Source organism: Condylura cristata, unplaced genomic scaffold, assembly GCF_000260355.1.
Source record: "Condylura cristata isolate star-nosed mole 26May11 unplaced genomic scaffold, ConCri1.0 scaffold00018, whole genome shotgun sequence".
Classification (NCBI taxonomy): Eukaryota; Metazoa; Chordata; class Mammalia; order Eulipotyphla; family Talpidae; genus Condylura; species Condylura cristata.
Window position 1 is genome coordinate 8,109,045 of NW_004567119.1, and position 12,190 is coordinate 8,121,234.

Below are 12,190 nucleotides of genomic sequence, written 5' to 3' on the forward strand. Positions count from 1 at the left end.
GGGGGGAGACAGGAGAGGTCTGCCGCGCCCTGGGGGTCTCTCCCTGGCCGGGGATGAACTCAGACTCAGCCACAGCTGTGACAGCACTGAAGCTTGACCCCCAGGCCACCAGAGAGGCCCAGTTTCCGTGTCTTCCTGCTAAGAAGGACATGGGGAGGGGAGAGGCCTGGCAGGGAGAGGGGCGCTGGGCTTGAGTCTAGCACTCGACACAAGCTGCTCCTGCATCCTCATCTAGCAAATTCTAAGATTCCAGTTGATTCCAAAATTCATTTCTAAAAGAATGGAACAATCCCTAACCCCAGCCCACTTCTACGTGAGGACTGACCCACAAGCCGCTACATTCAGAACAGTGGCTGTGCCGCTGACCTGAACGTTTCTCCTGACCTGAGCTCCATCACTGACATCCACCTTGGTGCCTCCCGAACACTTACACAATCAGTCACCAGGGAACAACGCTCTCCTCCTGCTCTCCCACCCACGCTCCTGTTCTTCAAAGAGTCACCTCATTTGTATGAAGCAGCCCAGCACCCACGTGGAACAGGGACGAGCAGAAGAAGCCTTCAGTGCTTTCCAACTCCATGGACTTTTAAAAACGAGCTTGTTTCCCTCCCAATTTAAAAATAACACATGCACAGGCTTAGCGCTTCTAGCAGTGAGAAGAGGCATTTAACGCAAACGAAGGCGCCCGTCATAATGCATCATCAGTGTCCTCCTCCAGAGACTGCCCCAGTTGAGATTTTGTGTATCTGATAGGTTTTAAATCCTTTCAATAGCGCTTATCTATTAATTTTTAATAAAATGAAAGAGAAAAATAAAACACCACACTAAAAAACTGATGTATCCTTTGCAATTCTTTCAGTTATTAAGGCTGTTTTTCTAATAAACTGGCAAATGTTATTCCATAACAAATACAAAATTACAATTAAATTCCTATCCAGTTTGATGTGGCATCTCTGATGATATAAAAGCTCTGACGGTGTGATTGCATTTTAACCTTTCTATGGAGAACTGAATCCTGGGAGACTTTAAATGCCAAAGAATAAAAATGTGCGCCAAATGAAGTCATACTCCTGGAGCACGAGGTAAAAAGCAAAAACTCTGGGCAAGGATTGCTTCTAGGAGATAAATCAGGGTTTTGTTTTGTTTTTTAATCTCCTGAAAGCATTTTATAAGAAAAAGGTATAAAAAAAGAAGTTACCCAGTGGATCATCGCCCACCTTAAATGTCTTCTCTTTCTCAGCTACACTGAAGGGCCATGACGTCCTCGCTGTCACCTGGTATCCTTCTCCCCTATGAGAGTTCTGCCTTTTTCACCGAAATGACATCTTTTCTCAGTGAAGGAAAAAAGCCTCACAGGTGCCACCCTCAGCCTGTGTTGGTTGCAAGGCACTGTCATCACTGGCCAGGGCTTGCCTGCCCGCGGCGGGTCCTCGGCGGGCCCTGGAGCCTCTCTCCCCGCTGCGGCAGCGTCCGGTGCTGCTGGGCTCAGTGTTCTCCCCCAGCCTCAGCGCATCACCATCCCTGTGCCCATCTGTCTCTGCACCCAGTGTGTGCTCATGCAAGGACACAGATGTGGGTCCAGGGCCCACCCTAACGACCTCATTTCAGCTAGATGATCTGCAAGGACTCCGTTTCCAAACCAGGTCACATTCACAGGGGTGGGATAAGAAATTCCACCTCTTTTGGGGGTCCACAATTCAACCCTCATGCATGAAATGGCATCTCTTTCTTCAACAAGCAAGTGAAAAGGGCCAGCCGTGCGGACAATCGCTGTCGTGTCTCTGGGTTGTAGTTACCACGTGCTGTCGGCACCAGAGCGTGCTGGCCGGATCCCAGCCGACAGAGAAAGACGTGGGCTCACCGACAGACAGGGCGACACGTGAGGGTGCACGTGGGAGCTCACGCCCAGGGCCACGCGTGTGGCCAAAGCAGAGAGGAGACGGGGCAGAAGGATGAGGCAAACATGCGCTTAGGCCTAGAGTCTGGGGTAAAGGAGCCCCGTTTTGAAAGACAACCGGTCCCCTCGGCTGTGCCTCCAAGTTCCCCACAGCTCAGGCTGCTACAGGCTGGACTGGGTCCTCCCGAATGTGGGGCTTGGGCTTTAGGGAGTGACAATCGGTCGCTGTAAAGGCTGTCAGGAGAAAACGGCTCTGGCCAAGGAGCCAGAGACGTCTCTGACCAATGCATGATGGCCTTATTTCCTGAGGCCATGGGAATGGAGTTCCCTTCATGCAGACTGTGGAGGGACCCCCTGGAAGAAGGATGCGAGGAGCCTGAAGGCTGGGGTAGGCGAGGAAGAATCCACACACCAGGACTGCACGTGCAGTCGGAAAGGGAGCGTGAGCTTGACCGCTGTGCTGAAGGGTCGCAGGAGCTTATGGATCACACTAGTTGTGGCCGAACTGCAAGCTGTCCAGCTGTGAGTCTTGGGCAATTTCGGCCTGGGTTGCAATGAATTTTTTACAATACTCAACAACCAAAGTTTCGGATGTTTTTTTTTTTTTTTTTTTAAACGCTGAACACTGATTTGTCACTATGTGCTTTACCTCATTTGAATTTCAATGTGCTTTCAAGGTGGGACAAAGAGCTGTAAAAGTCAACCCTTTTTACCCAGACCTCTGCCTGTGGTTCCTGGTGTGTACTTCTCCTTTGGGGGAGGGGAGTGTTTAAATCTCAGCAATCTCACAGGAGGTGCTGGTGAAGCCAATGCCAGCGATCACATTTGTACAGAAATGGTTGAGAACGACTACCCTCGTGCAGCACTGGGACCCCGAGGCTGGAACAGCTGGTAAAATACAAGGCCATGAAAGCCTGTGAACGCCAGGGGATGTGCGGGGGTTGTGATATCAGGGAGATATACTGACATGGTTTGAGGGCCCCAGACATTTCTACAGGCCGAGCAGGAGCGCCTGTGTGCTCAAGGTAGCCAGCTGTGGTCTTTAGCCAGGGCACAGGTCTGCCCAACGCCATTCCTCAGCAATGAAGTGTGCTTTGAGAATGCCCACAAAGAGTTAGATGTTTCTACAACCTAAGTGCCCAATGACAGATGAGTGGATTAAGAAGATGTGGTGTGTATCCACAATGGAATACTACTCGGCTATAAAAAAAGATGAACTCTTGCCATTTGCGGCAACATGGATGGAGCTCCAGGGGATGATACTAAGTGAATTGTCAGAAGGAGAAAGACAAATACCCGATGATTTCACTTGTATGTGGAATATAGAGAAACAAACCAAAGGAACAGACAAAGCTAAACTAAAACTTAGTCTGGAAGTCTGACTGCAGAATGAAGGCAGCTGGAGGAGGAGGGGAGAGAGGGATGGGAACAAAGGGAGAGGGAGCCCGGTGGCACCGCAGTGAGGGTGGTTGAGGCAGGAACATATCCCCTAAGTTACATACGGGGTTGTAAACCAGTGTGCCCTCAACAAATAAGAGAGAAAAAAATAATAATCGAAAATGTTCTTCAGTATGGAAAAAAAAAAAAAGATGAGCTGTTTCGAGCTGTATAAATTATGACCTGGGTGAAAGACACTTTCAGGGTCGACCTCAAGGGCACAGGACCCTTCTAACAGGCAAAGAAAACACCACTGCCTTGTGATCGAGTCATTGAGTCAGCCAGCTTTAAAGAGCTGTATTGCTTTCTTTGGAGATCATCAATATGTCACAATGTATATTAACAGCTAAACAATACAGACACAGTGGAAATAGTCAAATTTTCATCTCTCTCTTTTTGTTTTCTGTTAATAGAAAAGGAATATTTGAAAAACTAAGTGATATTAGTCAACTGAGGGACTTACTCTCTAGAACTTTAAAATGGAAATCTTGGGAGAAATACGAAGACACTAGAGGCCATGTTCCAAAGGGAAGCTTTAGATCGTGGTGTGAAATTTTCAAAGAAATTGCCACAGGCCATGCACAGAACTCTTGAAATCCTCATTCACATCAGATCAGACTTAGATAAGACTACACTATTAGAATAAATAGACCCCGAAATCCTAGGGGATTGAGACGGAGTCATCTTGCTAGCTAAGGTGACTCTCCAGGACTGCTCCCTTTCAAAGTCTTATTCTGGGGTCCAGATTGTTTCTCTCTCGTGGTTCTACCATCTCAACACAAGTCCTCCATGGTGCCATGGCAAAGACAGGGATTGCATGCAACTAACATCTGCTCCTCCAAGGTCCAGCCTGGAAGTGACCGCTCCCAGTCTACTGGCCAGAAATAACGTTTCTTTTTACTTTCTTTATTGATTTTACCATCGGTTTACAAAATTTTCTAAGTTTCTGGAGTAGAGTTTCAAACCTTGATAAATGTATATTCCATACACTGTACCCAACACCAAAGATCTAGTCCATTCACTGCTATAAAGCTGGCCCCCTTAACCTCGGGATTCCTCTCGATCCTGTCCCCTTCTTCTCTGGGGACCACCACTTTGTTGTGAGAGCCTAACAGTAATTTTTGTTGAGCTTTGTTAGTTGCCCTATATTCCACAAGTGAAACCACTTGATAATTTCCTTTCACTTTCACACTTAATCCTCTTACCCAAACATCTCAAGTGCCATCTATGGTGCTGCAAAAGGCAAGATTTCTTTCTTTACATAGCTGAAGATTATTTATTGAGTGTAGATGCTGATAGCACCTCTCTGTCAATGCACATACAGGTTAATTCTGTGTTTGGCTCTGTGAACAGGGTTGCAAAAACAGAGGGGTCATATGTTTTGAAGCTAACATTTTCATATTCTTTGAATAAATACTGAGAAGAGGAATTGTTGGATCATATGGTAGTTTACTTCTTAATATTTTTGAGGAATCTCTGGACTGTTTTCCACAGCAATTACACCAATTTACATTTTATAGTGACTAATAAGTGGCACTCAACAAATGGTACAACTTATCATTTTAGTATCGGAAAATAACATTTTGAATGGCTGGATAAGCATTCATTCTATGTAACGGGATAAAATTATAATAATTTATAATTATAATAGTTATTAGCCTACTATAGAGCATTTGCATTGTCCCTCTTTTTCTTACAAATAGTATATGTAGAAAAGCTTAATATACCTTAAGGTAAATCTTTGATTTCATATTTGATTATATCTTAATAGAATAACAGGGTTAAAGGATTTGGAAATTTTAAAACTCTTGATACGTATTCCTAACTTGTGCGTTAGAAATGTCGGGCTAATGTGTTCTATCACCAGCAATGTAAAAGACATGCTTAACTGCACAAGCATTAAAGCTGTATTCACCAACTCTGATTCTTGCACGTTTGAATCTGGCACATCTGAACCTCTCTCCACACGCTGGCCCATATTACTGTAATTATCAGAGTACTGACCGGCTTCTTCCATTAAAATGTAAGGCTCTGGATCAAGGGACAATCAATATCTTTTCTCAACATGTATTCCCAGCACTCAGCCCCGTGCCTTGCACATAATGGAACACAATAAACATTTGTTATAAAATCACAATGAAAAGTGGCAAATCTTTAGTGCTTTAGCGTTTTGTGCTTTTCTAATGCCGGTATTGGCTGGGTTGGATTTTGAGTTTTTTATTTTTCATGTTTATTGGGCTTGGATCCCAGCCCCTCTCTCTCGGCAGGGGGGAGATGGCTGTTTCCCCAAATCTTAAGTGCCTGCGTGGCAAGTCTTGCTATCAGCGTGCCACACCATTCAGCTGCAAGCTCACCGCAGAGACCTCAGGCCTGTCCCTGACCCCTGCTCCCAGACACCGACTCCAGGGGGAGGAGCCAAGCCTACACCAGCCTGGACCGCTCAGCTGGAAGGACAGACCCTGCCGCATGGCACTGTGAATCTGTGCCCGTCACACGCAGCGTGTCCCCCAACCTCGGCTTCCAGTGATAGGGCCATGGGACAGCTCCTGCTGCTCTGGTCTCTGCACGCTCTCCCAGACCCACCCTGCTCCCGCAGGCCTGGGGCTGCCCACCAAACACCGCAGTAGCAGACAGCTGTCCAGCAAGCTGGGCGTCTATCCAGGACCCTGTCATGCCCTCCCGGAAGCCAGCCAGGGGAAAACAGACCAATACTGGCCATGTGGATGGTCTTCAGTTAGTGACTGTTAGCAGAAGCCTGCCTTGACAGTAGCAGGCTATCTCAGGGATCCAGACCCTCCTCGATCCCCCTCTGCGATCGAGTCCCTTGCTTGTTTCTTTGTTTCCGTTACTGAAAGTAGCTGACAAGATGGAGGGGCTCTGGCACTGAGAGGAACGCTGGGCCACGCCCAGAAAATTCACAAACAAGGGAGAAGACGAGCGAGGATGTCTTCCCCAGGATCACCAAAAACGGGTAGAGCAGCAACCAGGGGCGTCTCCAGTCGGACCCCCAGCAAAGATCCTGACCTCCTGCAAGGCTCCCATGGAAACCTGCTAGTCTGAGCACCAAGTTCACTAATTTGGTCAAGAGCAAGGGCTGGACCCAGATCCCACATCAAAGGGAGGTGAGAAAGGTGAGATCCCGCAAAGGCGCTAGTGATTCCCACCAAAGTCAACCACCCTGTCCACCCCACCCCGACCGAGCTGCACCTGCAACCCCTGGACTGCATTTCGCCTACATGCCAGGGCGGGGGCCGGTGCTACCCCCAACCGACAATGCTGATGCCGGACTGGGCACCTGGGTGCAGTCCAGTTACAGCCCACTGGCCGGGCGTGAGCGGAGCCTCCCGGCAGCTCCCTGCACCGTCAATCACCGCTCTAGGGGATTTGCTTGCTCAGGGGCAGGAGTTTCATTCCACAGGTGAAGCCTCTTCAGAATGTACTTGGGGCGGAGGGGGGGGAGGGGTCGCCACCCACAAGCGCCTGCATTCAGAGTTGGCACCTGGACTCCAGGGCGGCCACGGTCAGGCCGGGCCTCTCTGCCATGGACTTTGTGTCCAGGACCAACTACAGCCCCGTCTCACTTCAGGGGTTGCTGGCTTTGGCTTGCGGCCGGTGGGCTGAGAATAACAGGGAGAGGCAAGCCTGTGTCTTCACCCACCTCGCCATAATTTTGATTGAAGTTAATTTAAATTCACTACATTTAATGATTGAATTGTATTTGCGATCCTTACCGAACCACCATACAAAATGTGTTTCCAGTGATCTTATGTTGGTGTTTCACACTTTGGCCCGAGTCAACATAACAATATTGCGTATGAAATTGTATTTCAAGGAAGATGTCCTTCAGAAGCCATGACAAAGACATAATGGGGAGGGGGTTGGGGTGTCTAAGTTACAGAGATTTAAAAAAAAAAAATTATGGACGGGTGCTAAGATAATGACCGCGTGCCTTCCCGTCCCCCAGACATTTCCATACATGGGGAATCAAGAAAAATGCACACGGAGAGCTGGAGGGGGGACCCCAAAGGGAACTGGGCTGCAGAGGCTGCAGGGGGGTCTGTCAGCCACAGCCTCTGCTTAGACAGAAGTGTCGGGTCTTTCTCTAGAGCTTGCTTACCTTGCTGGCCCCCTGATTCCGGCCCCCCTACAGCGCCCGGGGCCGGCGGACACTCACCTTCCTCCTCGTGAAGCAGCCCCATGTGCGCATGCGCCTCAGCTTCTCTGCGGCCACCGTCAATTTTGATGAGTTTCGCCACCTTAAAGCACCGTTCATAGAAGTGGTTCCTTACCCACTTGTCTTCGGAGTTATTGAAGTAACAGGCCAGAGCATACAAGTTCGTGTAGACATCGTGGAAGTATTCTTCGGGTAAAGGAAAACATCATAAACTGAGTTAGAAAAATGGGGCTGATCCCTTCCAATGGCGAACAAGTGTGTTTATTCTGCTTTTCCCCCGTAAAAGCAGAATTAACTATTAACACCTCTAAATGCAAACATTAATGTAGTTTAACTATTAAAACTGCTGCATTAATTAAAGTATAGATACAGGAGGAAAAAATCTTTCTGAAAATTCAGAACAGGGTAGAAACTAACATACTATAGAACTTAAATACATTAGACAAAAGAAGATAATAACACTAGCAATAGAATGAGTATGGGGGCATCAAGTAGGTTTTCCTTAAAAGATTTGAAAAGTATTTAAATTCTAGGAAAGCAATGGCAAAAAGAGGATGTAAGTGAAATAGGTAAAGAATGAAAATAACTAAGTTTTGCGGGTTTTGTTGTTGTTGTTATGAGGCTTGTAGATATAATAGAGAAAAAGAGTTATTTATTGAAAAAAAATCATTTCAGAACTGATATCTACTATACTTTGTGTTTCTACCCCAAACCTCCTTCTTAATGTAAACAGAACACTAACATCATTTTAACTTCTTTGTCATATTTACTGATTATAGATTCACTATTTTTAAGCCTTTAAAAGTAAGATATTTCCTATTTTATTTTAAAGATGTGTTATAGAGCATTAAAAAAAAATAGTGATCCTGAAATAAGTTTTCTCTTTTTCAGTAGTTAAAATGTAATTTTAAAAATTCCCAACATTGCATAAACAAAGTTTAATTTGGGTAGTTTTTTTCAGAATGAGTTATACAGGTTTTACCTCCACTATCCTACAGGAGAGCATTCCCAGGAAACATCTGCGAAGCCAAAATGGCATAAATCAAAGAAAAAAATCATCATTTAATGTTTATGGAAAAATAGTTGCGGGTTCTCAGACCTCAGAAATAACCTACGAGTCATGACAAAAACCTAAGGTCACACTAACGTACAGTAGAAACCAGAATGTATGACCAAGACACAGTTATACAAAGTAGTTCTCAGGGAGCAGCTTGCTGGTGCCACAGTCGCTGCCGAGATACATCCCAACCAATGCTGAATACGACTTTGTCATTTTTTGTCTTTTGCCGTAAAAATCCTCCTCAGGTTTTTTTCCAGTCATCAAAAAAAAAAAAAAAGGCTTTTGTAAAAGTGAAGTAGCCTAACTCCTACTTTCAAAAAGTGGGGCATACTTATATTTATATAAACTATTAAGATTCCATATTTAAAGAATAGTCATGAGCTAAGCTATGTATCCTATGGAAAACAGAATGCATTCAAAATATCAAACATAAAGGAATATAATTCAGGAAAATTTAATATATATCCTGCCGCCTTAATATTCTAAACAAACTTTTCTCCTTATTTGTAAATTACTTCCTTGCATTGTCAGTAGGTATATTTAGAACATGAAAATCAATTGTATTGTTGTTTATTACTTAGTTCAATATGCACTAAACTACCTAAAACAAAGATTCCATGGTGAAATTAATTTGGGAAATGTTCTTGCTAATTGTCTTCTTTCGCTGAACAGAGGAGACATCGGCACATTAAAAGCACTGATAAGTCCCACAACAGACTAAGCTGCTCAATGCCAATGTTAATTCACGTGGTGTATCTCAAGCTTATTTCACCAATTATTTTTGTTTTGTTCTGTATATAACCTACCAACCCTGTGAACTCTGAGTACAACATACTTTGGCTTTCTTAAACAAAAAGAAAAAGAAATTTATGTTGACAGTAATTTACTGTTGACAGTAATTTAAAGTCAAGTGTAAGTGTTTGAATAGTCTACTATGATTTGGTTACCCATGATCCTTATTGGCATCTCTTTCCCAGCCTCATGGTACACAACACGCTTATCATAATGTTACAGATATCTTATAAACGGATAATATAAACAGTGATGTCAGTGATACTTTATAAATACAACCTTATTTTCCATGAACATATGGAATTCACTTAGTAAAGGAAATATGTCGTCTAATTCTATTATTCTATCAGACTTTGGCATTATAAAGTTTGGAATTTATTCATGTTTGGAATTAGACAAATATTTTAATTTATATGATAGCTACTTTAATGTAACATTATAAATTAAAATGTTTTCTTCCTTAAAATAGATTATTTAGCATTTCAGTTTCTTTATAATTACAAAATGCTTTATGACAAGTTTCTCAAATTTATGACACTCTATGACAGTGATGTATTTGGCTCATATTTATGCTGCTCAACTGGAAGACTTTCAAACACTTAGTGAATAAAATGAAGTCAGCTTGAAAAAAAAATGACTAATGGGCAAATTTTATCCTCATCAATTCTATCTTCAGTGTAAAAATCATCCCAGAATTTGGGTCTGATACTAGAATGTAGGTATTTTACAACAGCATTTTTTGTTTATAACAATTTCTTCAGAAATTATATGCAAATCACATTATAAAATTCACCAAAGGACCCTATCAGTGAAGTCAATTAGGCAGTTAAACACTCTTCTTCTAATACAAACGTGACCTCCTGTCCTTACACACACAGAGTAACTGAATGGCTAAGATTTTTCTGCATCTCATCCTCCCAAGTCAAATTACAGTCTGGTGGCAAATATGTTCTGACTCCACGAAGGAAATTTAGAGACCTTCTGCTGCCAGTCTCACCAGTTTGCAAGTCCCCATGAACCTTCTCCACTGTAGCATTAGGTAGTGAACAGTCATCTAAAACTCATTTTCCCACAGAAAGACCTGCATTGAAAACGAGAGGTTGTCATATTGGAGCTTGAGCTTCTCTTTTGAGTCCTGTGATATTTTTCATCCAAAAAGCCAAAGAAAAGAATAATTCAGAATATCAAATTTATATCCTGATACCTAGCATTTCCTTTCTTTCCTCGATTATACAAAATAACCGTCTTCCAATGCTATTTGTAAACGCTAGAAAATCAGCACAGTTCCAAGTTACAGTACTCCTGGAAAGACTCTCCTGAATGAAAGTCAATATTCAGGTTCTGTTCCTATACATACCATGCAAGGATTGAATTAATAATTCATGATATTAGAGATGCTAGCACATTGGAAAGTTCTGGAGACAGCGCTAGCAGTTATGCACTGTGCTTCCTGGCTTTGATGACATCACCAGGCCCCCCCTGTGTCCGGGAGCTTCATGACTCACATCCCCCATCAGCTACTCCACAAAGACGTTTGGTTGTCTTCCTGTTTAACACACAAAGCCACGCAGTTTCCCCTCAGGCCCTGGCTCTGCTGGCGCTATGGGGCCCCTGCCCAGCAACCTCACTCACCATTCCTCTCTGCAGTCTCGGCCCTGGTCAGGTGGTGGTATAGGTGGTCCAGTTTATCTGGCTGCTCCTCCAGGGGTCTCTGCAGCCAGAAGACGGACCTAACTTTGGCCGCCTCCCTCAGGTCATCCCACTTCGCCATCAGTGCGAAGAGCTCCGTGAAGGACTTGTGATAACCATCTCGGAGCATGTCCACACAGATGTTCTTCTTGTATGAGTTCCGGTACCTGGAATGAGGATAGGAATTAGCACCCCAAAATGTTACTTAATCCTTAAAATCCGTACAGTGTTTTTATCCTCCCATGACGAAACCACACCGCCCTTCCCCCTCAGTGAAAGCACCAACAATCACTCATAATTGAACAACTTCAGCTTAATGAAAGATGCCAGGAGCTATCTAAACACAGTAATTTTAATCAAACTACATTATAAATATATTAGTTGCAGAGCTGAGCTCCCTTTGATAAGAATATATAAGCGAGTTGGCTGATGTCTTAAGTCTGTTCATGCAGTACTACAAAATATTACCAACTGAGTGGCTTATAGACAATAGAACTGTAAGGTTTGCAGTTCTGGAGGCTGGGAATTTGAGAGCAAGACATAAGCATGACCAGTTTTTAGCCAGGGTCCTCTTCCTGACTCACAGCTGGCACCTCGGGTGGTGGGAGGGCCGAGGGGGGTCCCTCTGGAATTTTCTCTGTACAGTAGTAATCTTACCTCATGACCTGACCCTCTCCCCAACATCTCACCTACAAATACAGCACCACTAGGTGTTAGGATTTCAACATCTATGGAGGACACAAACATTTGGACAGAGCAATTCAAAGTATCCAAAATATTTGATGAACTAGCTTTCCACCAAAACACAAGTTCAAGCAAAATTTAAATGGTATTTAAATGATATTTACAATATCATTCAATATTAAAAATGCACACTATTAAGTATTTTCACTGTATATATGGACATTCATTCATTTACTCATTTGTTCTTCAGATAATGTGTAATGAAATCTATTAAATATATTTTAAAATAATTTTCAGTTAGGATTAAGCTAATGGTTAGTTAGCTGAACAATTCATTTCCAACTTAATAGTAACTCATGTAACAAAGGAATACTCCATTTACTTAGTCAGTGACTACTGAGTTTCCTGCTAAGTGTCAGGTACTGTTCTAGGCCATGTTCTAGTTTCAATGCCCTTG

The 12,190-nt window shown here is 43.7% G+C and overlaps 1 protein-coding gene across 4 annotated transcripts in view; it reads right to left on the reverse strand.

Annotated features, from left to right (window-relative positions):
- Positions 1–12,190, reverse strand: part of TTC29 (tetratricopeptide repeat domain 29) — a 357,304-nt gene that overhangs the window by 104,182 nt on the left and 240,932 nt on the right. For all 4 annotated transcript variants that reach the window (XM_012726796.1, XM_012726794.1, XM_012726795.1 and 1 more), the window contains 2 exons: positions 10,993–11,216; positions 7,509–7,694 (listed from right to left, as the gene is read on the reverse strand). In XM_012726796.1, the coding sequence (XP_012582250.1) occupies positions 7,509–7,694; positions 10,993–11,216 (410 nt within the window). The remainder of the gene's footprint in view (positions 1–7,508; positions 7,695–10,992; positions 11,217–12,190) is intronic.